General features: G+C 40.7%; 2 protein-coding genes across 2 annotated transcripts; both read left to right on the forward strand.

Annotated features, from left to right (window-relative positions):
- Nucleotides 1-314: 314 nt before the first annotated feature.
- Nucleotides 315-8,694, forward strand: LOC121445039 (membrane transport protein XK-like). The gene is made up of 3 exons (XM_041647013.1): nt 315-559; nt 7,770-8,032; nt 8,633-8,694. Exons 1-3 carry the CDS (start codon nt 315-317, stop codon nt 8,692-8,694), a joined length of 570 nt encoding a protein of 189 aa, XP_041502947.1.
- Nucleotides 8,695-14,429: 5,735 nt separating this feature from the next.
- LOC121445040 (histone H2A-Bbd type 1-like) lies at nt 14,430-14,810 on the forward strand. Its single transcript, XM_041647014.1, has one exon. The coding sequence runs from the start codon at nt 14,430-14,432 to the stop codon at nt 14,808-14,810; it is 381 nt and encodes a 126-aa protein (XP_041502948.1).
- The last annotated feature ends 7,931 nt before the right edge of the window (nt 14,811-22,741 follow it).

Here is a 22,741-nt window from a genome sequence, read left to right on the forward strand (position 1 = left end):
CGCGGGTTCGCGACCCGCCCAGAACAGTGTCCCCAGCGCCTCCATGAGCTTGTGGTGCGCGCTGGTGGCTGCGCACAGTGCGCGTGGGCGTGTCCGAGCGGAGCCATGCTGCCCGCCCCACCCCCTTGTGGCGGTTGCCCCCAGGCTGGGCTCAGGCTTGCTTGGGGCTTGTGGCCGGGCCCGCGTGCCCTCGGCGGGCTACGCTGCGTGCTGGCGGCTCGGGGCCGGGCATGCTGGGAACCGCTCGGTGAACCATCACTGCCGCCGCCGCTGCCGCCGCCGCCACCCGCCGGGCGAGTCTCTGAGGCACGGAGATGAAATTCCAGGCCTTGGTGTTAGCGTCCCTGTTCCTGTTCGTGGCCGAGACGATAGCGGCGCTCTACCTGAGCAGCACCTACCGCTCTGATGGGGACCGCATGTGGCAGGCGCTGACGCTGCTCTTCTCCTTGATGCCCTGTGCTCTGGTGCAGTTCACGCTTCTCTTCGTCCACCGCGACCTCAGCCGCGATCGGCCACTGGTGCTGCTCATGCACCTGCTCCAGCTTGGGCCCCTGTTCAGGTGCGTGTGGAACCCAGAACCCGCCCTTAGGCCACAGCCCCTGGCCGGTCCCCCTCTACTGCCCCAGCTGGGGAAGAGGCCTTCCTGAAGGGGACAGGTGGCCAGAACCAGGGTTGACCTGCCCTGCTTGCCCAAACCTTCCCATTCCAGTCTCCGGAGATGTCCTGGATTTCAGAACCCATAGATAGAATTGCCAATGTTAACTTGAATTTGCTCAAAAAGAGCAGCAGTCTTTGCCTTTTTTTTTTTTTTGGTCTCCTAAAAGTATGTGGCTTTCTCTGTGGTCAAGTGGACTTCTGCAGGATTGGCATGCGTGGTCTTTAGAAGTTACTCTAAGCGCGGTTAAAGTCAGAGCCTTTATGGGTCATTTAATTTTGTTTATCAAGCACATGGCACTTAACTGTGTACCAGGCACTACTCTAAGTGCTTTGTTAAAATTTATTTAATTCATATACAGAAGTCTATAAATTCATGCACCCTACTTTTCTCTTAGCGTGATGATTATTGTCTAGCGTGAAAACATACGGTACCAGAGATGTCTTCTGAGTCTGCCCAATTTCTAATATAGTCATGAAATCTGGGACACAATGTGCCTTGAAGACAGGAAGTTACTATGTGTTAAGAAAAACTGTTAATGCCATTTCTGGGGGGAGAAGTTGTTGTTGTTGCTCTTTGTGGTGCTGTGGAGTCAATCCAGGGCCTGGTACAGGCTAGACAAATGCTCTACCACTGGGCTAAATCCTTAGCCCTGAGAATTAATCTCTATGAACACAAAACAAGAAGTACACAGTCATGAAATAGACCTGATTTTAATCTCAGAACTTGAAGGGAATTTAAATGTATTATTTTCCTATCTTTTATCTTACTCGGGGAAATGCGAAAGTAAAAGTTTATGTTCAGATTAAAAAAGCGTTCACAATATTAAAACTTTGCATGCTACTTTAAACACAACCGTTTTAGCTTACTGTACTGTGCAGTTTAACAGTTATGGCAAACTCGGGAAACAGGTTCCCCATTCTTCAGAAACTAGGGATTCCTAGAAAGGACAAGAAATCTATGCTGGTAGTAGTGTTGCTGGCAGTCAGGGAGGCATCAGAAAATTGGGTTGGGGGTACTTAGGAAGCATGGCAATCAAATAGCTAGTAGGGAACCCATGTTCCTAAGCAAGCCCTGTGGTCCTGCTAGTGCCCCTGCTCGAGAAGCAAAGTGAGGTTTGACTTTAGACAAGGCACTCATCATTTAATGTCATCTGTGGGGAGGAAACTCATGTTTGGGTGGAGTGGCTTGGGGAACTGAGAATTCACAAAGGTTGCTGGTGCTGAGAGGATTGGTTCACACCTCCATGCCTTAGCTGATTGACTCTTGGATTTGTTCACTGCGTATCTGTTATTTTGGTGCTGGAATCAAGGACCTTAGGCATACTAAACCCGTGCTCCGCCAATGCTATAGGCGCTCTCAATCCCTGTCCCCATTTTATACAAGGAGTAAATGAGGCTCTGGAGCATGTTCCCAAGGCTTCCTTCCAAAAGGCAATTAGGTTCATTATGTTCTCTGTGTTCTGTAAAAGAAAGTAGAGTGTTCAGTACACTTTATCAGCAGTTCCATCTTCAAAGCTTTAAATGGTTCATTATTTGTGAGCAAAATTTAAAAAAAAAATAAACAACCAAAAGTAACCAGGCAAGTAAGAATCCTCTATCATTGCTGTCATTTAGAAGTGTCTCTTAACCTTAAGAGTACCTCAACACAAAGCTGATAGAATATTGCTTATAAAAACAGCAACTATAATCTAGAGTTCAAGGGTGTATATTAAGATGTTAAGAACAATAGAACTGAATGGCAGAGTGTGAGTTTAGGGTTTTTTCCTCCTAAATATGAACATAAGACAAATTTCTTCTTTATTATAAATTCTTTGGTATTCTTCAGTCATCAATGTACTTAAAAAACTTTATTAAGGAAAAGAGTCTCATATTCAGATATTAGCTGATTTATGTCAAGAAGTAATGGACCCATGATCTTTGAAATGAGATACACAAAATAAGGTTTCAAGACCCTTAGCTTGCAAATGAAAAGGAAATTTGTTGATTTTTGGTTAATGGGACTTAAAAATTATTACTGAGATTTCTTCCTAATGACAGGTTCTAATTTGAACTCTGAAATCATCAGCTTTTCAGAAAGATCCAGTTATTTCCACAAACAAGGGAATCACAACATTTCTTCCCTTTTACCCCTTAGCAATGGTTTTTAGTAATATTTTCAAGTTGTTTGGGGGCAATTTACTTCTACTCAAGTTAGGGTAGCCAAACTACCATTTTTAGGGAGATGCTGTTATTGAGTTCATACAATATGACCCAATTAAAGTGCATATATATTTTATTCTATATAGTGCTTGCCTTAATATGTCAGATCCTTAGTCTGTAATACCTTCCACTAATGATTATGGACTGTAACTGTTAGCTCACTTCTACCCCTTTATTACTCCAGGGAGTCATTGGCAGAACTATTTAGTTCATTTATTTATTATAATTTTAGTCATATATTTAAATGTTTAGCTATAGTTTCTATAGTTTTTTCTAATATGAACTGGATAGTGTCTTGAATTATCTTTTTTCCAATTTGAAGGAAAATCTTTAAGTTATACTAAATATTCTGGAAAAAACAAATATTTCTTTGGAAAAAGTATTTTCATTAGGGTCCTTGGTACCTCAAGTCATTTGTGCTGCCACCAACATGCCTAGTTTTACCTAGGGGACAAACTGCTGTTATGATTGACAAATAAATTATATTATGCTAGAAAATGGAACTGAGTGAAAAAAATGATCAAATTACTAAATATCTACAGCAAAGATCATCATGAGGTTTTCAGGCTGTGCTCCACTGGCCAAATCATGCCACCACCTGTTTTTGTAAATATAAAGTTTTTTTTTCTATTTTCTTTCTTTTTTAAGATTTATTTATTATGTATAAAACATTTGGCCTCCATATATGGCTGGAGGCCAGAAGAGGGAACCAGATCTCATTACAGATGATTATGAACCACCAGGTGGTTGCTGGGAATTGAACTCAGGACCTCTGGAAGAACAGTCAGTGTTCTTAACCTCTGAGCCATCTCTCCAGCCCCCGTAAATAAAGTTTTATTGGAATATAACTATCTATAGCCATTTCTTTATATATTATTTGTCTGCAGAGGCAGAGTTGCGCAGAGACCCTGATAGCCTATAGAACCTAAAATACTTACATTACACAAAAGCTTCCTGACCAAAGGAGTATGTGATATTGAAAAACTACCTTGAATAATCTTTATGAAGGATGCTGGTCCTCTACCACTGACCTACATCCTTAGCTCTTACCTTGGGTGATTTTATTCAAGTAGTTCGTGCAGAGAAACAATTAAAACAAACCCTCTAAGCAACATTGGAGTAATTAGATGATTCTTGGCAGAATTTTAAGAAAACAATAGTTTGTTTCTTAGTTTTTAGAAGTAGTAGTAAGTGTTTAGTAGTAGTAGTAGTAAGAGGTCTTGGAACAGTTCATAAATTTATAAGATACATTGTTTGAAGTTTTGTTAAGATATACCAGGCATGGTGGTGTATAACTTTAATCCCAGCACTCAGAGGCAGAGGCAGGTGAATCTCTATGAGTTCAAGGCCAGCTTGGTCTACATAGTGAGCTCCAGGACAGCCAGGACAACATAGAGAGACCCTGTCTAAAAGGAGGACAAAGACAAATAAATCACTTGGGGAAAGCAGTGAATTGTGAGAGGCTCCAACATTGGAGCTTCCTGTGCCATTATTTTTTTTTATTTTTTTATTTTTGCTGGAAACTTTGTCATTTGCATAAGTTGATCTCAAGTTTCATTTAAAAAAATTCTATAAATGATTCCTATTTTATATACTCTCCTCAAACATCAATAGAGTTTCATTTTTATACAAACCCTTATTTCATTCATTCATTTCTTAGAGCAGCTTTTAGCATGTTCTACCTTTTGCTTGTTTATTTTGGTCTTTAAAATCTCTAACTTTAACTTTTAAATCACGAGTAAAGAATATTTGTTAAAATAACAGAGAAACAAAATATATTTGTACAGTGAAGAAAATAAAATCTTTAATTCAACTGCCTAAACAGAATAATTCTTAATGCTTTGTTTTGTATCCTTGCTAGTAATTTTATGGGGTATGATTGTAAACTGTCAGGAAAAATGAACCCAAATTTCAGCAGTTTACTAATTTACAAAATTTATCCCCATCAAGTCTGACCAATGTGCTAGTTGTTTAACAACTTGTTTACACAATTTCTTTTTAACAATTGGCACTTTTGAGTCACAATAATTCAGTTCTGTCATTTCACTGTTCATGTGTATGTTTGTGTGAATATATGTTTGACGGTTTCTCTTAAATTTGCTTCCCAATTCCAGAGAACTTAGACATCAGTGAGGACACTAAGAGAGACTTACATAGATCTAATGTACATGGGAAGTAGAAAAAGACAAGATATCCTGAGTAAATTGGGAGCATGGGAACCTTGGGAGAGGGTTGAAGGGGAGGGGAGCAGAGAAAAATGTAAAGCTCAATAAAAATCAATTTACAAAAAGGAAAAAAAAGAAACTGAAAAAATTGCTTCCCTTATCAAATATGATAAAATATTTTTTCAAATATGATAAATGTATTTTTATTTTAATAAATTAGATTGTTATGGATTGAATCCAGGGCCTAATACATGCTGAGCAGACTATATTCCAAGCCCAGGATTTTAATTTCTTTGAAAAAGTAAATTTGATTGTGTATTTGTGTGTCTGTGTTTGCGTGCATGTACACATGTCTCACACATATCTGGGTGCCTGTGTGAAGGTCAGAGGACAACTTGGGAGAGTCTGTTCTCTTCTTTCACTACTTAACAGAAACCCAGGGATTAAACTCAAATGCTCAGGTTTGGTAGCAAGCACCTTCACCCACTAAGCCATCTCACCAGATGCTATTTATATTAGACATTTTCCTCAACTGTTGGTTTTGAGAACAACATAGTATTTAGTTGAATGGATGTGCTTGTATATATTTATCCTTTTATTTTAAAGACCTCTAAAATAATCCCATTATTTTGCTATTAGAAGTGATGCTGATTTAAATTCTTTTGTAAGGTTTCTTTGTGAGCTGGTATATCAGAAACTATCATGTGAACTAAAAGTACAACATAAATATTGTTGTGTTACATATTATATTTATTCTGTATATGCTCCATTATCCTATCTAGAAAGTGAGCACCTCTGAATGAATGGAGTCGGAGTCTTCAAGCTATCTAGTAAAGTACATCTGCTATCATCACCTCTTTGAGAATAAATATCACGACCACGTTAACCTCTCTTCTACACCTTACCACTTTTGATGGTCTAACAATAGTAACAGAGGTGTTCATTGTCAGTCAAAGGTTTAAATTTTGGAGGAGATAGCCTTGAATTCATGAACTAAAGTATTATCTTTTTTTCTTCTGAACAAACTAGACTATACTGCCATGTCTTGATGAAATATATTAAAGAATCTTTGATTGAAAACATATTACAAGATAGATAGTAGACAGATTTAGTAAACTACATCTGCTGTCATCACCACTTTGAGAATAAATACCATGACCATTTTATTCGATCTTCTATGCATTTCCACTTTCGATGCTCCAACAATCATCTTTGATTGAATATATATTACAAGACAGTAGACAGACTTCCCCAATACACAAACCACACACTTTCTTCCCCCTAGAAAGAAGTGAACAAAGGTAATAATCATGAAATCTGTCCACTTCGTGTTTACCGGAAAGGTTGTTGTATTTCTTTTCATGCATCAAAAGGTTTTAATTTACTATTTCAAATTATAAATGTACTTAGGTTGTCATAGATACCTCCAGGTGATATTATAAAGTTAACAACATTCTATAAACCCAGTGAAGCCATAAAATCTAGCAGCGTTATAAGATTGTTATGAAAGTGCTTGTTTTAGGGCATAAAAGTCAATGTTTAAAACTAAGGGAAAACTTGTTTTTCCTAGCATTTCATTATGTAAGCTTTCAAACATGCAAAAGAAAATCTTATTGACTTGTACACCCAAGTACCTGCATCCTAGATTCTATAATTAACATTTTGTTTCATGTACCTTTCCATTGTTCCATTGATCCATCCATCAAATCTATCCTCTCTCTCTCTCTCTCTCTCTCTCTCTCTCTCTCTCTCTCTCTCTCTCTCTGTCTCTCTCTCTCTGTGTGTATTTGTTTTAAACGAATCATAGCCACCAGTACTTTTTCTTTCCATCAGTGTCTATCTATAATATTATCTAGAGACAAAAATTTTAGACACTGGTTCCTTAAGGATGTGTCCCTAGAGCAGGCTTCGGACTCCTTAAATAAGGCATTTGCCAACCCCAGGCATGTTTGAATTTACCATGGCCAATATGGGATTATTAGGATAAAAAAATAGATAATATGTGGTCTTTCAATGAATTCTAAATTCTTAGCATTTAGCAACTATGTGCTATAAAAGTACCTAATTTCATTCATCTTCATGTTCCTCTCCTCCTTTCCTCCCTCCCTTCCTCCCTCCCTCCATCCCCGCTTCCTCCACCATCTCTCAGCCTTATTGTAGCTGAGGCTCATCTATAACTCACTGTATAGCCCACACTGGCCTTGAATGCTTGACAATTATTCTTCCCCAGCCTCTAGACTCTAGAGAGTGCTGAGATGATTAAGTGAGCCTGCACATCCTTTTTTAACTAGGCTGGTTTGTGGCATCAGTTTTATGTGGAACGTTTACACACAGCCCTATACCCTTTAGTCCTCTTTCGTAGCAGGATGACAAAGTATGTGTTTTCTCTATTTTATTATTGAGAGGGAAAGTTCAGAATCTAAGGGCTTTATCTACAGCTGCACAGGTAATGTATGTCAGGAAGAAAAGCTAACCATTTTTTTCTGTGGCTCTAGAGTGTTAACTGCTTCCCATTGTCTTGTTTTCTTTGCCTTGGTAGCTTTCAGTGTCACCTTTTCCTGATTCTTGCTCAATTCCCAGTGGTCTACTGGAGTCCTTGTAGAAGACTGAACCCCTAAGAACTGATCCTTAGAGATTTAGAATAGCCGGGCAAGGGTTTGAGAATCAGGCTAAGTGAAAACAAGATGACTGGGAAAGGACAGAATTCTGCCAGTCATTAATTGCAATGACTCATTAATTTGTTCCTAGGTGTTTTGAAGTCTTTTGCCTCTACTGTCAGTCCAACCCGAATGAAGAGCCTTATGTGAGCATCACTAAGAAACGACAGATGCCAAAAGATGGCCTCTCAGAGGAGGTTGAGAAGGAGGTGGGCCAGGCAGAAGGCAAGATGTTTACCCACCGTTCCGCCTTCAGTCGGGCATCAGTGATCCAGGCTTTCCTAGGCTCTGCCCCACAACTGACCCTACAGCTGTATATTACCGTGTTGCAGCAGAACATCTCTACTGGAAGAAGTATGTATGCATGTTTTTTTTTTATTTTCTGTTTTTATTTGAGGTTCAAAATGAGAAGCAAAACAATTTTTATTTGGGTGAAACCCATTTAGATGTTCATTTGTTCTGAATCTGTGTTCTCTTTGCTAACCTAAACTCCCAGTAAGTTAAAATGGTAACACTTTTTGGAGGAGGGGGCTTATGAATCTGTATTTTGGTCAGGGTTCAAAAGGATAAGTTTATCTGTGCTCTAGTGTGGACCAGCTGAGGTGGCTCAAATATGTGGGAGTTAGAATTTATTGAAGACTAATATACTGATATGTTCTTAGAGACTCACCTCTTGTCCATGTGGGCAGAGTTTAGGCCTCCTTTACAGCGTGGTACTGCTTCCAGTTGTGAAACTGAGTCATTTTTGTGGTCTTGAGCCATCTACATGATAGCTAAAGGGTTATTTTCTTTTTAACTGCAGTCTAATTTGTAAAGCAAATTCAGTAGTTTTAGTATATTTATAGTGTTGTGCCAACATAACTGTTACCTATCATTTTAGACTCTAAAATTTAGAACATAGAAGTAACCTACACATTATCAGTCACTATTTTTTCCTTGTTCTCTTGTCCTTAGCAATTGCGAATCTTCTTGCTATTTCTGTGGATATGTCTATTGTGCCTATTTTATATAAATAACATCATGCACTATTACAAAATTTTTGTATAGTTAACAAATAACACACCCTGTCTCTGTGAAACTTCATTTTGGATAAGGTGGGCAGTCTTTGACTTCTTCAGTTTAGTCAGCAGAAGCTTGATCAAATCACTGGGATCTTAGAGGATATGTTGCTCTTAAACCCAGGTTAGAATTCTAAGATTATTCTGCTCTGGGAAGGTTCAGACAGCTTACCATTCGTCTTGCTTGAGGGTACCCTTCTGTATTTTACTATAAGAGGTAAAATTGACTGTAATAAAGATTGTTCCATGGACACTTATTTTATGGCAGGTACTGTGCTGAACCTCGTAGCATTTGTTTCTCATGGTGTCCCATGAGGTAGAGGGTGTTCTTTTCATCTACTTGAAGAGGGAAATCATACCTACAGTCTACTAGAGGAACTGTGAGCTAAGATTAGATTTGTGTAGTTTCATTCATGGATGCAGTGTAGTATCTATTGAGTATGTTCTGTGTTCTAGCCTCTGCGCTTGTCTCTGACGATAAAGTGTTAATGAAATGGACAGGCTCCTATCACCTTGAAAGAAAATGACAGACATGAAATAAATCATTAATCATGTATTTATTTTACTTCTGATAAAGTATGCAAAGTAAAAGTTAAGGAGACTTTGTGGATTCTAACCAAGGTTGGAAATGAGTCAGACTTTTCCAGAACATAGATTTATATTTAAAAATGGCCAATGAGGCAGAGACTACGGAAAAACAATATAGAGCATCTTAAGATTTAAAGTGTTAGCCCACATGGAATGGGAAGCCACTGATGAGTTCTAAGTGATACAGTGTCACAAGCAGATTTAGTATTAGTAAATGACCACCCTTGGAAATGAATTGGAAGATAGTCTGGGAAGGAATAGGAAGGACAGTAAGTGTGTCACTACAATGTGTAGGGGACAGTGATAATGCATTGGAGTAGAATGGTCAGAATGGATTCTTGAAACGATATTAAAGATATGGAGAAGGAATGACTGATGACTAATTAGATATGAAGGTAAAGCAGAGGAGATGCTAAAAAGTATTTTCAGGTTCCTGCCACAGTTATAGTCACTGAAGCTCTCTGTACAAGAAGCAAGATTCTGTGAATTTTTTTGTAATTTAAGATTTAGAGTTTTTACAAAATGAACATATTTAAAGATTCTATTTAGATCATGAGAAAAAAAGATGTTAAAATTACCTCAAAAAGTAGACCAAAGAACAGACCTGAAGATATAAGAAGGAGTACTGAGATGAGTGCATAAAGGGAGGTAAGTCTGTTTTCAATGGATGTCAGAAGGTAGGACTGGGAATGTGGGTCAGTGGAAGAGCGCTTGCTTAGCAAGTGCATGGCCTTCTGTTCAGTTTTCATTACCATAGAAAAAAGAAAAAGAAATGGAAGAAACACAAAAGGGGCTAGGAATGTATCATAGCTCAGTAGGTAGAGTGTTTACTTAGCATACATGAAGCCCTGAGTTCAGTCCCCAGAACCACACAAACCAAGTGTGGTGGTGCACACTTTACTACAGCGCTTGGAACAGGAAAATAAGAAGTCTAAGATTCCTTGTTTCCAGTCTGCTATATATGAGAGATACTCTGTCTCAAAAAGGGGTGGAAGTCTTGAATGTGGCCTAGTCGCTAGAATGCTTGCCTAACTTGCCTGAAGCTCTCTGGGTTTAATCCCTTACACTAGCACAGAATAAACCAGGTATGGTGACACATGCCTATAATTCAGCATTTGGGAGGTGGAGGCACGAGTATCAGAAATTCAAGGCCGTCCATGTCTATATAAGAGTTCGATACCAGACTGGGGCATCAGACCTCATAATACCTTAAAGCTACTCTGCAAAGGATTGGAGGTATGAGAACTGTAAGGACATTTGAATCTGGTTTCCAGGAAGCAGTTTCCATGGTTGGATCCTAACAGTTTCATAACATTGCCAGTAGACACCAAATTTTATAACTGGCTAAGATGGTAAATTTTATGTTATGTAAACTTTATCTTTTTTTTCTTTTTTTATTGAGAAAAGGAGAAAAAAAAAACAAGTTTCCACCTCCTCCCAGCCTCCCATTTCCCTCCCCCTCCTCCCACTCTACGCCCCCTTCTCCCACCCTTCTCCCCCTCCCCCCACTCCTTTCCCCCTCCCTCTCCAGTCCAAAGAGCAGTCAGGGTTTTCTGCCCTGTGGTAAGACCTAGGACCTCCCCCCTCCGTCCATATCTAGGAAGGTGAACATCCACACTGGCTAGGCTCCCACAAAGCCATCACATTACGTAGGATCAAACCCCCATGCCATTGTCCTTTGCGTCTCATCAGCCCTCATTGTTCGCCATGTTCAGAGAGTCCAGTTTTATCCCATGCTTTTTCAGTCACAGTCCAGCTGGCCTTGGTGAGCTCTCAATAGATCAGCTCCACTGTCTCAGTGGGTGGGTGCATCCCTCGTGGTCCCGACTTCTTTGCTCATGTTCTCCCTCCTTCTGCTCCTCATTGGGACCCTGGGAGCTCAATCCAATGCTCCTGTGTGGGTCTCTGTCTCTGTCTCCATCCATCACCAGATGAAGGTTCTAGGATGATATGCAAGGTATTCGTCAGTATTGCTCTAGGATAGGGTCATTTCAGGTTCCCTATCCTCAACTGCCCAAGGAACTAACTGGGGACCTCAGCTTGGGCACCTGGGAGCCCCTCTAGGGTCAGGTCTCTTGCCAACCCTAAAGTGGCTCCCTTAACTAAGAATTGTGGTTCCGTGCTCCCCTGTCCAACCTTCCTTTATCCCAATCCTCCTGTTTTCCCAAGGCCCGACCTCCTTCCCTTCTAACTTTTCTCTCCCCATCTCCCCTTACCCCCATCCCACCCCACCCCCAAGATCCCAATTTTCTCCCTGGCAATTTTGTCTACTTCCCTTAGCCAAGAGGATAACTATATGTTTTTCCTTGGGTTCCCCTTCTTACTTAGCTTCTTTAGATTCACCTATTGTAGACTCCGTGACCCTTATTTATGGCTAGAAAACAATTATGAGTGAGTACATCCCATGTTCATCTTTTTGGGTCTGGGATACCTCACTCAGGATAGTGTTTTCTATTTCCATCCATTTGCATGCAAAATTCTAGAAGTCATTGTTTTTTACCGAAGTGGAAAATACCCTACAACAGATGGGCACAGGAGATCGCTTCCTATGTATAACCCTAGAAGCACAGACATTAAGGGCAACATTGAATAAATGGGACCTACTAAAACTGAGAAGCTTCTGCAAAGCAAAGGACACTGTCACTAAGACACAAAGGCAACCTACTGACTGGGAGAAGATCTTCACCAACCCTGCAACAGACAAAGGTCTCATCTCCAAAATATATAGAGAACTCAAGAAACTAGACTTTAAAATGCTAATTAACCCAATTAAAAAATGGGGCACTGATCTGAACAGAGAATTCTCAACAGAAGAAGTTCAAATGGCCAAAAGACACTTAAGGTCATGCTCAACTTCCTTAGCAATCAGGGAAATGCAAATCAAAACAACTTTGAGATATCATCTTACACCTGTCAGAATGACTAAAGTCAAAAACACTAACGATAACCTCTGCTGGAGAGGCTGTGGAGGAAGGGGTACACTCATCCATTGCTGGTGGGAATGCAATCTTGTGCAACCACTATGGAAGTCAGTGTTTCAGTTTCTCAGGAAATTCGGGATCAACCTACCCCTGGACCCAGCAATACCACTCTTGGGAATATACCCAAGAGATGCCCTATCATATGACAAAAGCATTTGTTCAACTATGTTCATAGCAGTATTATTTGTAATAGCCAGAACCTGGAAACAACCTAGATGCCCTTCAATGGAAGAATGGATGAAGAAAGTATGGAATATCTACACATTAGAGTACTACGCTGCTGTAAACTTTATCTTAATAGAAAATAGAACAAAACCAGAAAAGTGTCAGTCACTGTTGTTAACAATGGGCAATAACTTATCAACTGTAAAGGAATAGGGGGAAAAAAGCCAGCACACTAAATTAGAAATGAAGAAAACACAATAGTAAAAACGGAATCAAAAAGAACTTTACACAAGGGCTGGAGAGATGATTTAACTGTTAAGAGCACTGTCTCTACACCTAGTTGTTAGGAATTTTCGTAATGCTAGCTCTGTGCCTAGCAAAAATCCCAATCAAGCCAAATGACATAGAGTCGAATTAAAGGATATCCAGGTTTAATGGGATTTCTGCATTCTCAGATGGGGATTTGGGGGTAGGGGAAGTGGGGGGTTGGGGGAGGGGTGGGGGTAGGGGTAACCGGTAGAGGAGTGGGGAGAAAAGGCCTCACTTTCCCAGGAGCAGTTTAAATAGACTTGGGGAGTGGTCAAGGTTTTGGTGGGCTGTCTTGGCCCTCCTCGGCGGAGGGGTCAAGATTTTGGCAGGCACAGGGCTGGGGCTGTCTTGCCCCTCCTTGAGGAAGGGGTCAAGGTTTTGGCAGGTTGCCTTGCCTCACCTCAGGGGAGGATTCAGGTTTGATGGGCACAGGGGTGGGGCTGTCTTGCCCCTCCTTGGGGGAGGGTCAGGTTGGTGGGCACAGGGGCAGGGCTGTCTTGCCACTCCTCGGGGAGGGGTCAGGTTTGGTGAGGGTGGGGGGCCTACAAAGATGGAGGCTCAGACTAGTACTTACACTAGTGACTTCCATATGGTGGAGAGAACCAACTCCTCAAGTTTTTCCCCGACTCCCAAATGCTTGCCAGAACATTATGCTCCCCAATAAATAAATATTCAAAATTTGAAAAATCCATTAATTGGTACAATGACTATATGTTAAAAATAAATTTTAAGTGTTCTGTTGATGTATAGGAGTCACATGAACTGATGAAAAGGGTAGGCATGGGAGTACATTTCTGTCATTGAACTGGAAATAGCTGTAAAGTGTCTCAGATAAAGTAAATCAGTTAAGTATATTTGTGGATGTGCTCCAAAACGGGGGGGGAGGGGGTAAGATGATCTAAAATTGTAAAATCAAAATCCTCAAGGAGATATGAACACCTGTTACATACTTAACATGTAAATATCTGGCAGATATTAAATGAAATGGCAAATGTGATGAGCAGTTCAAAGAAGAGTAAAAACTACAAACAGGAATACTGATTGGGAACACTAAGGTAACTATATCAATTGAGAGAAAGCTAGAGTCTGATACATAACATAGAGTTTAATCCTCTCGGTAGGAGTTTTCCATTGACGCAGAGGTCTTGTCAGAATATAAAAATCAATAGAAAGGGTTCCCATCAAAAGAGGATGTAATCAGGTGGGCCTGGTGGCTTGTTGTAATTCCAGCTGTGAAAGGCTAAGGCAGTATCTCTCAAGTAAGGTGGCTAGTAAGTAAGATTCTCTGTATTGGTGAGCTCTGACTTGAATTGAGAGATCTTGTCTCAGTAAATAAGACAGAAAAGTGATCAAGGATGATTCCAGATAACAAATTCAGGGCGCACACACATGCACCCACACACAGGCAACATGTGCATATGTATATGTATAACACACACACATGAAAAGGTGGGCAGTTTCTTTCCTAATATGGGCATTTCTGTGCTGACCATCAGAGCTCAGTGGATACCAGTGACATCATAAAGTCTGTGTTGTAACAGAAACCTGTCCTGAAGAGATAAATACATGTGTAGTTCAGAGGGTTGGGTATTGTGAGAGACCAAGGCCAGAAGAGCCCTGGAGTTCAGCCAGTCTCTTCAAACAAGCACCATGGCTAGAAGAAGATCCAGAGGAAACATCTCCTGCAAAGGCAACACCTCCTGCAGAAACAAAATCTCCAGCAGACGCAACATCTCCCGCTCCACCAGAGCAGAGCTTCAATTTCCTGTTAGCCGGGTAGACCACTACCTGCGAGAGGGCAAGTATTCCCGCCGCCTGAGCTCTTCTGCACCAGTATTCCTAGCCGGTGTGCTTGAGTACATTGCATCTAACATCCTTGATCTGGCTGGTGAGGAGGCTCACACCAACGGCAGGAAGCGCATCACCCCAGAACACGTGTATCAAGTGTTAGAGAACAACGAGCAGCTCCACGAACTCTTCGGAGACCCCAGATCTATGGATGAAGAGACATCAGAACTCAATGAGAACTAATGGTGCCTAGGTCTCAGAGGTTGGAGGGTCTACCACCCCTTCAACCTCAACCAGTCACAATGTTGTTCTAGCTGGGGGACTAATCAAACATGCTATTAAAGCATCTAAACTGAAGTCGCTGGTTCTGACTCTTTTTTGTTTGTCGTTTGGGCTAGAGAAATACCCAGGAGGGTGGTGGTGCGTTTGGAGCTGTGGTCAGTATTGGGGATTTGATTTACAAGGGAAATTTCTAACGGGGGACTGTGTGAGCAGTGGTCTTGGGGGGAGGAGGTGGTCAAGAGAGAAAAGAAGGTCTTGATAAGAGAAAGGGGTCCTCGTGAGGCGTGAACACAGGTGGCCCCGGTAGGAGGATTTGACTGTGGTAGAGGACAGAGAAGCAGTCCTAGGAAGTTGTGAGCATGGAAAGCCTTGGGAGCCTTAGAAATTTGGGTTGGGCCTCCCAGGCACATTGGATTCCCAGTGCAATGGTGCTAACTGGAGAGGGGTGGATGAAGACATGGACTGTGGTAGGAAATGCTTCTTTGGGGGGAAGATCTCAGGTCAGAAGACTTGGGATAGAGGAGATCATGGAAAGTGGAACACCGTTGGCATGAGCTTCGAGAGTCAGAAGTGTTCACAGAGCACTGAACAGTGATGGTGAAACTAGAAGGAAATGCACAAATTAGGAAATATAGTCTGGGTTTTCTTTTAGATTTTGATTTTTTGCCTCGTTCTGAAAGGATTTGCACAAGGATTAGTAGGTATAGTACTAAGATTCTGTGTGGAATATATGTATAAATGCTTTTATATCATTCTTTTTTCTTGGGAAAAGGTCCCTCTACATAGCCCTGCCTGTCCTGAAACTCATTATGTAGACCAGGTTGGCCTCAAACTCACAGAGATAGACCTGCCTGTGTCTCTCAAGGTCTGGGACTAAAGTCATGCGCCTCCAGTCTTAGGCATACTGGTAAACTAAATAACAATAGTATATAAATGCAGTTACTTAACTAACATATAATTTAAGCAGAACATTAATGAACCTATACAGATCTTCAGTTGTGAGCTGAATGTGAGTATCCTTCTCAGAAGGAGGCTGTGGGTTGTCAGTGGTGGTGCATGTCATAGAGCAACACAGTGTCATCATAAGTTGAGCCTGTGTCTGAAGAGTTTTTCTGAATTATATATAAATTCTGTCCCTGGTGTTTCACAGAAAGTCCATGGGATTATTATTAACACTCTCGAGTGCTGCTTGCACTTAGCTCTAGGACCCAAATCAAGTGTGCCAACAATCTATGCCCCTGCCTGTGAATGTACACACTTGAAGTTTTCACTGTTCATCAGGTCCTGGCATGCCCCCCTATGCTGCTGTTGGCCCTTTAGACGGGACTTCTCAGAGGATGTCCAGTCAACTTTCACAACATAATCAGAAGACTTCAGTTTCAGGTCCCAGTGCACCACTTTCTTTCCATGTGGTCTTGGACATTCCCTGTTTCCTCTGGGCAGTGAGTTCTTCATGTGGAGCTTAGAAGAATCTCCCCTCTTTGGTTTCCTATAATAGCTGCATAGTCCTTTCCTGTCCCCACAAGCTCAGGCCACTTTCCCAAAAAGCAGCTAGCTGTGCCTGGGGCTCATTGCCTATTGGGAATTGGGATTACTAGTTATGACTACTACCCTCTGTTGTTGAAGGGATATGATAGAAAAGTACTAACTATGCAGAGGACAGAGGCAAATGGCAATGAGTACAGGGAGCAGGCTTTGCTTCTCCTCTTTCATTTTTCTGGTGGTTCCCTATGCCTGGCTTATTAGAAGTAGAAAAAAAAACAACTTGCTTTGATGTATTTACAGGAATAATAATAGAATGAAGGGCCAGAATTGTGCTATGGCTCTGGAAAATGTACTTATAAAATCTGAAACAGCTTTCACCACACAATCCCCAGTGATATTTTTGTGTGTGTCGAAACCCTACTCCCAAGATTTCTGCCTCACACACATTCATGATTCCATGGAGAGCTATGAAGTGTATTTTCTTTGTAAAGCCTCTTATAAAACACCAATTTATTTTTTAATTAACTTCTAAGTATTGAGTTTCATTATGACATTTTCAAATATAGTTTGTTTTTTTTGATCCCCTAGATCCTCTTCTCCATTCTTCCATCAGCCTCAGAGCACCCTGTGAACTTATCTCATTCTCCCCTGCTCATTCCTACTGCATCTTCCCTCTCCCCAGTAACCTCAGGGGAGATGGACAACTCCCCTGATCACAGGATGAAGATGTTTTTAACCTCCTCCCTTCCCTGCGGTGAAGTATCTCTATAGCCAGACGTTCTGAGTTTCTTCTAGTTCTGTGGCCTTCGGTGACAATAGTCATTATATTCAGAGCTCTATTCTCAAAGAATGATTTTGGTCAGAGCCAGCCTGGTTCTTGAGCCTGGACTATTAGATTGGTTAGATAGCTGTCTGACTTTTAAAAGCCATTTATTTGTCTTATGACACATATTATAATCTAAAACATGACCTCCTGGGTGTGTAACATGACAGCATGCCAGTTGAATTAACTTAGTATAAAAGGAGCTATAGTAGGTGGGTTAAAAATGTCAGATGAACAGCCCTGTGCAATCAGTCAGATCATCACTTTACAGTCCGTGTAGTAGTGTAAGAGTACAGCCTTCCTAGTCTCTCTGAGACTCTGCATCTTTCCTGGGGTTGATTTTGAAGATTGCATTTGATTCAGCCTGGCTAGCAAAGTCTTTGCAGCATCAAGAGACTTGGGAGGATCAATCAGCAAGGTTACTGACCTCCGTTTATGGATTGTGCTCAGCTGTGCCTACAGGTTTCATAGGAAACATGGGGCCCATGAACAGCATAGCAGATGCTTAAATGCATTACCATGTTAGATACATTTTACATTAGTTACCTTTTATTGCTGCAATAAAATGCTGTGACCAACTTAAGGAAGAAAGAGTTTCTTTGGGGCATAGTGAGGAAATACAATACCATAGCAAGATCAGAACTCAGCAGGGCAAATAGCAAATCCTCTAGCTCCATGTCTGGTGTCTAAGGCTTTGCTTTCCAAGGGCTTGGATGCTTCCACTCCTCCAGGTTTGTTGCCTGGGCTGAACCACTCCCTGTATGCCACTCTCATTGGCAGATGCTTCACATCTCTGACGTCTCCATCACCCTTGGGACTTAACTGAAACCCAGGCCGCACCTTCACAGCTTCATGCAGTGGCCTCTCAGGGTCCCCAGCCTATTGCCTTTTCGTAGTGACTCCAGTACTTCCATACTTTGCACAGCGTTGTTGGCTCCCTGGAACCACAGAGGATAATTTCATGACCCCTTCACTTTTGTATCTTTCATGCCTCCAAAGCCAGCACCACATGGTTGACATTCATAAATTCAGATGCCTGCTTTAGATGGGCCCTCACCCCCTTGGACCACTCTAAAGATAGCTTTTATATGCTTTCTAGGAAGAGAAAACCCGATAGGCTCTCTTTTAAAAGTAGAAACTTTAGCTAGGCAGGGTTTTGTTCTGAGGGTCTCCTTCTTACTTCTACAGTATAGAGCAGGATTCTCTGAGGCTATCAAATCCTGGAGGAGGTAAGCAGATCGTGGAAGGTTCCATAGTTGGTGGGCAGCAAATTGAGAATAAGAGTTCAGCTCCTACTTGTTCTTGAGACTCTTTCCTGGACTCTGCCCTAAAAGGAGACTTAGAGTAAAGTGTTTGATGTTCTCTTCTAGAAAAATGAAGCTCCTTAATACTCAGATAGTAGGGTCTGTCTGATTTCTAGGAATGCCCTCAACAACTCATTTTCAAGAATATCTGCTGGTATCTTATTTGGGGTACAGGTTAGGAAAAATGGACTGAGTTGGGCTTTGTTAACCAAAATCTTATTCTGCTGGACATGGTGCTGACTTTCCAGTATTGACTGTTATGTAACTTAAAAATAGTTTATGTGTGTGTTTAGCCTACATGTATGCCTGTGCACTACATGTGTGCATCTCTCCTGGAGGTGAGAAAGGGGTGTCATATCCCCTGGGATTGTAGTTACAGCTGGTTGTGTCATGTGGGTACTGGGAATTGAACCTGATTATCTGGAAGTGCTCTTGACCTCTGAGTCATCTCTCCAGCCCCTGCTATTTTTTCCTTTTCTTTTTAAAATTTATTTATTTATTTTACATCCCAACCCCAGTTTCCCCTCCATCCTATCCTTCCTTTCCCTTTCCTCCTTCTCTCAATCCATTCTCCCACTGTTTCTTTTCAGGAAGGGGCAGGCCTCCCATGGGTATCAACAGAGCATAACATATCAAGCTGTGTTAGGACTAAGCACTTCTCCTTGTATTAAGGCTGGGAAAGGCTACTCAGTATAAGAAGTACGTTCCCAGGAGCCAGCCACAGCATTAGGGACAGCCTCTCTTCCCATTGTTAGGAGTCCCATGAGTAGATCAAGCTACACACTGTCACATATAAGTAGATGGCCTAGGTTGGTCCCGTGAAGGCCTCCTGGTTGTTGGTTCGGACTCTTTGAGTTCCTATGAGCCAGGTTAGCAGTTTCTGTTAGTTTTCTTGTCATGTCATTGATCCCTCTGCCTCCTACAGTTCTTCCTCCCTCTCTTCAGCAGGATTCTCTGAGCTCCGTCCAATGTTTGGCTGTGGGTCTCTGCATCTGTTTTCATGAGTTACTGGATGGAGGCTCACTGATTACAATTGGGGTAGTCACCCGTCTGATCATGGGAGATGGCCAGTTTAGCCTACATATCCAGTATTTCTAGGAGTCATAGCCAAGTCATCTTTGTAGATTCATGGGAATTTCCCTTGTATAAGGTTTCTACCTGACTCCAAAATAACCCCTTTCCAGTCATCTCTTTCAATATTTTTACACTTCACATCCAAACCCAATCATTCAATTTTCCATCCCAATCTGCCCCTAGTTCACCTAGGAGATCTCTTCCATTTCCCTTTCCCAGGGAGACCCATGCATTTTACCTAGCAGACCCTGGTATTAAACTGACCACTTTGGTGTTCTGAAAAGGGCTTACATGATGGTATGAGCCTGGTGCAGGAGAATTGTCTGTATTCTGTCAATCATGTTTTAAATAAATGCTCATTGGCCATGTAAGTATAGGCGTGAAAACCAGACAGGAAGTAGAGGTGATGCAATGAGAACAAGAGAATTCTGGGAAGGAGAAAGCTGATTCCTCCCCCTCCTGCCCAGACTCTGAAGAAGCAAGGTGTGAGCTGCACTACAGAGAAAGTTACCGAACCCTATGGCTAAAATAGAACAGAATAATGGGTTAATATAAGTCATAAGAGCTAACAATAAACCTGAGGTAATGGGCCAATCAGCTTATAACTTATGGAGATTCTCTGTGTGATTTTATTTGGGTCTAAACATCTATGGGGACAGGGCAGGACAGAAACCTCCACAAGCAAATAGACCCTCATGTTACATGAGCCTGCGTCTAAGAGCCTCTTCTCTACAGTCACTGAAGTCCATTTTCACTGAACTATGAGACAGTTTTTGGTTCATTGAAGACCAAAAATTAGCCAGAGGTGACTGAAACTTAAGGCTCTGTGGTTCACTGTTGATTTCTTATAGTTTTCCCAACTGGACAGTCAGATGAGAATGCATAGTAAATATAATATGAAGGATATAATTGTAATAGAAAAAGTGATAGACACAATATGCTAAAAGTAATAAAAAGGATTATTTTGGTCAAAATGTTTCAATTAAAATGATTAAGTATATTTTCAAAGACACATATACTATTTTCTAGGTGTGTATGTTTTTAATAAAGTGTGACATGAGTCTTCATTCAAAACTTACTGTTAAAATATACTTAACAAAAATTTGAAAAGAAAGATTTAATTTTTTTTTAGTTTCCTAAAATAACAACTGCTAACACTATAATGTTTTGCCTTATATCATGAGGAAGCACCAACTGGACCTTGATAATTAGAAGTTGGGCTCTAAAAATTTCCATATAACCTAGAACTTCAATAGTTCTGCCCTCCAGTATCTGATATTGGTTCCCAGAATACCCTTCTTGATATGAAGATCTGATTCATGCTTAAGTCCAGTATATATAGTGGTGTTATATTTATTAATAGTGTACACCCATATCTCCCTATATTTTACCTCATTTTATTTTATGTGAACAGTACGTTGCTATATTGCCTAGACTGATCTCATATTTGTGAGCTCAAATGATCCTCCTGCCTCAGATTCCTAACTATCTGGGACGAGTACAGGCATACACTACCACTTGCCTGTAATTCATGTCAGCTCTAGGCCATTTATAAAAACACAATGTAAATAGGATGTAAATAACTTTCATTCTATATTGTTTAGGGAAGGATGACAAGGAATTATACCTCTTCAGTGCGTACACATTATTCTAACATTTTTGGTCTTTAGTTGGTTGAATTGCAGATGGAGAAGCCGTACATAAAGAGCCCTAGCTATACTTGTATCAACGCCATTTTCCCTACTGAAATTAATATAGAAAAGACTAAGCACCTCTTTTGCCTTGATGTTTTTGCCTGTGACTCATCAATCCTTACATAGAACAGCAAATCACTGTGCTTTAGTGCAGAAACACTATCATTTTTGCCCTTAAAATATTCCTAGTACTTGGGAGGCTAAAGTATGAGAATTGCCATAAGTTCAATAAGGCCAGTCTAGAAGACACAAGTGCAGGTCAGCCTGAGTTACAGTGTAAGACTCTGTCTCAAAAAATACACCTTATTATCTTGAGATTCCTAAAAGAATTTCATTCACATATTATAGCTATAAAGTAGCTTATTGTCGTTCTTAAAGAAAAGAAGTGTGGTGGAAAATGATAAATTTCTGTCCTTTAATCAGACTTAGTAGGTCTCATGGGTACACTTTATGCATCCCTACACCACTTATTTCCCTTCCATAATGTGGCAGAAATGATCGTATTCATTTACAGACCCAAAGATATAATAGCTCTAGTGTGGATGTTATATTTACCCATCTATTCTCAGTGTCTTTTCTGATTTGGAAATTATCTTTGAAAATCACACTGAATAACTAATCTTTAGTTTTCTAAAAACCCTCAGAAATAATAATCAAAGTAACCCACTCAATATATTATACTAATTCAATAAAAATCATTAATTTTTAAACATAAATTTAGACTTTGGTCATTTTAAATATTTGCTATGGGTAATTCTAGCTCATTTGATCATGAACATGTATATTTTAGAAAAACTTTCCCAAGAAATGTGAAAGAAACAATTAGTAAATGGGACCTCCTGAAACTGAAAAGCTTCTGTAAAGCAAAGGACATGATCAACAAAGCAACAGCCTACAGAATGGGAAAAGATCTTCACTAATCCCACATCAGACAGAGGTCTGATCTCCAAAATATCAAAGAATTCAAAAAATTGGCCATCAAAAGAACAAATAATCCAATAAAAAATGGAGTACAGACCTAAACAGAGAACTCTCAACAGAGGAATCTAAAATGGGTGAAAGACACTTAAGGAAATGTTCAACATCCTTAGTCATAAGAGAAATGCAAATCAAAACAACTCTGAGATTTCACCTTACACTTGTAAGAATGGCCAAGATCAAAAACACTGATGACAACTTATGCTGGAGAGGTTGTGGTGTAACGGGAACTCGTCTGCATTGATTTTGGGAATTCCAGCTGGCACAGCCCCTTTCGATGTCAGTATGGCGATTTCTCAGAAAATTAGGACACCACCTTCCTCAAGACCCAGTAATACCACTTTGGGGTACATATCCAAATGAAACTCAATCATGCCATAAGGACATGTGCACAACTAAGTTCATAGCAGCATTGATTGTCATAGCCCAAACCTGGGAACAACCTAAATGCCTCTCGACTGAAAAATGAATAAGGAAAATGTGATACATTTACTCAATAGAGTACTACACAGCAGAAAAAAAAATAATGACACC

Source organism: Microtus oregoni, unplaced genomic scaffold (genome assembly GCF_018167655.1).
Source record: "Microtus oregoni isolate MIOR12 unplaced genomic scaffold, Mior012 000153F_ref0000387, whole genome shotgun sequence".
In the NCBI taxonomy this organism is placed as follows: Eukaryota; Metazoa; Chordata; class Mammalia; order Rodentia; family Cricetidae; genus Microtus; species Microtus oregoni.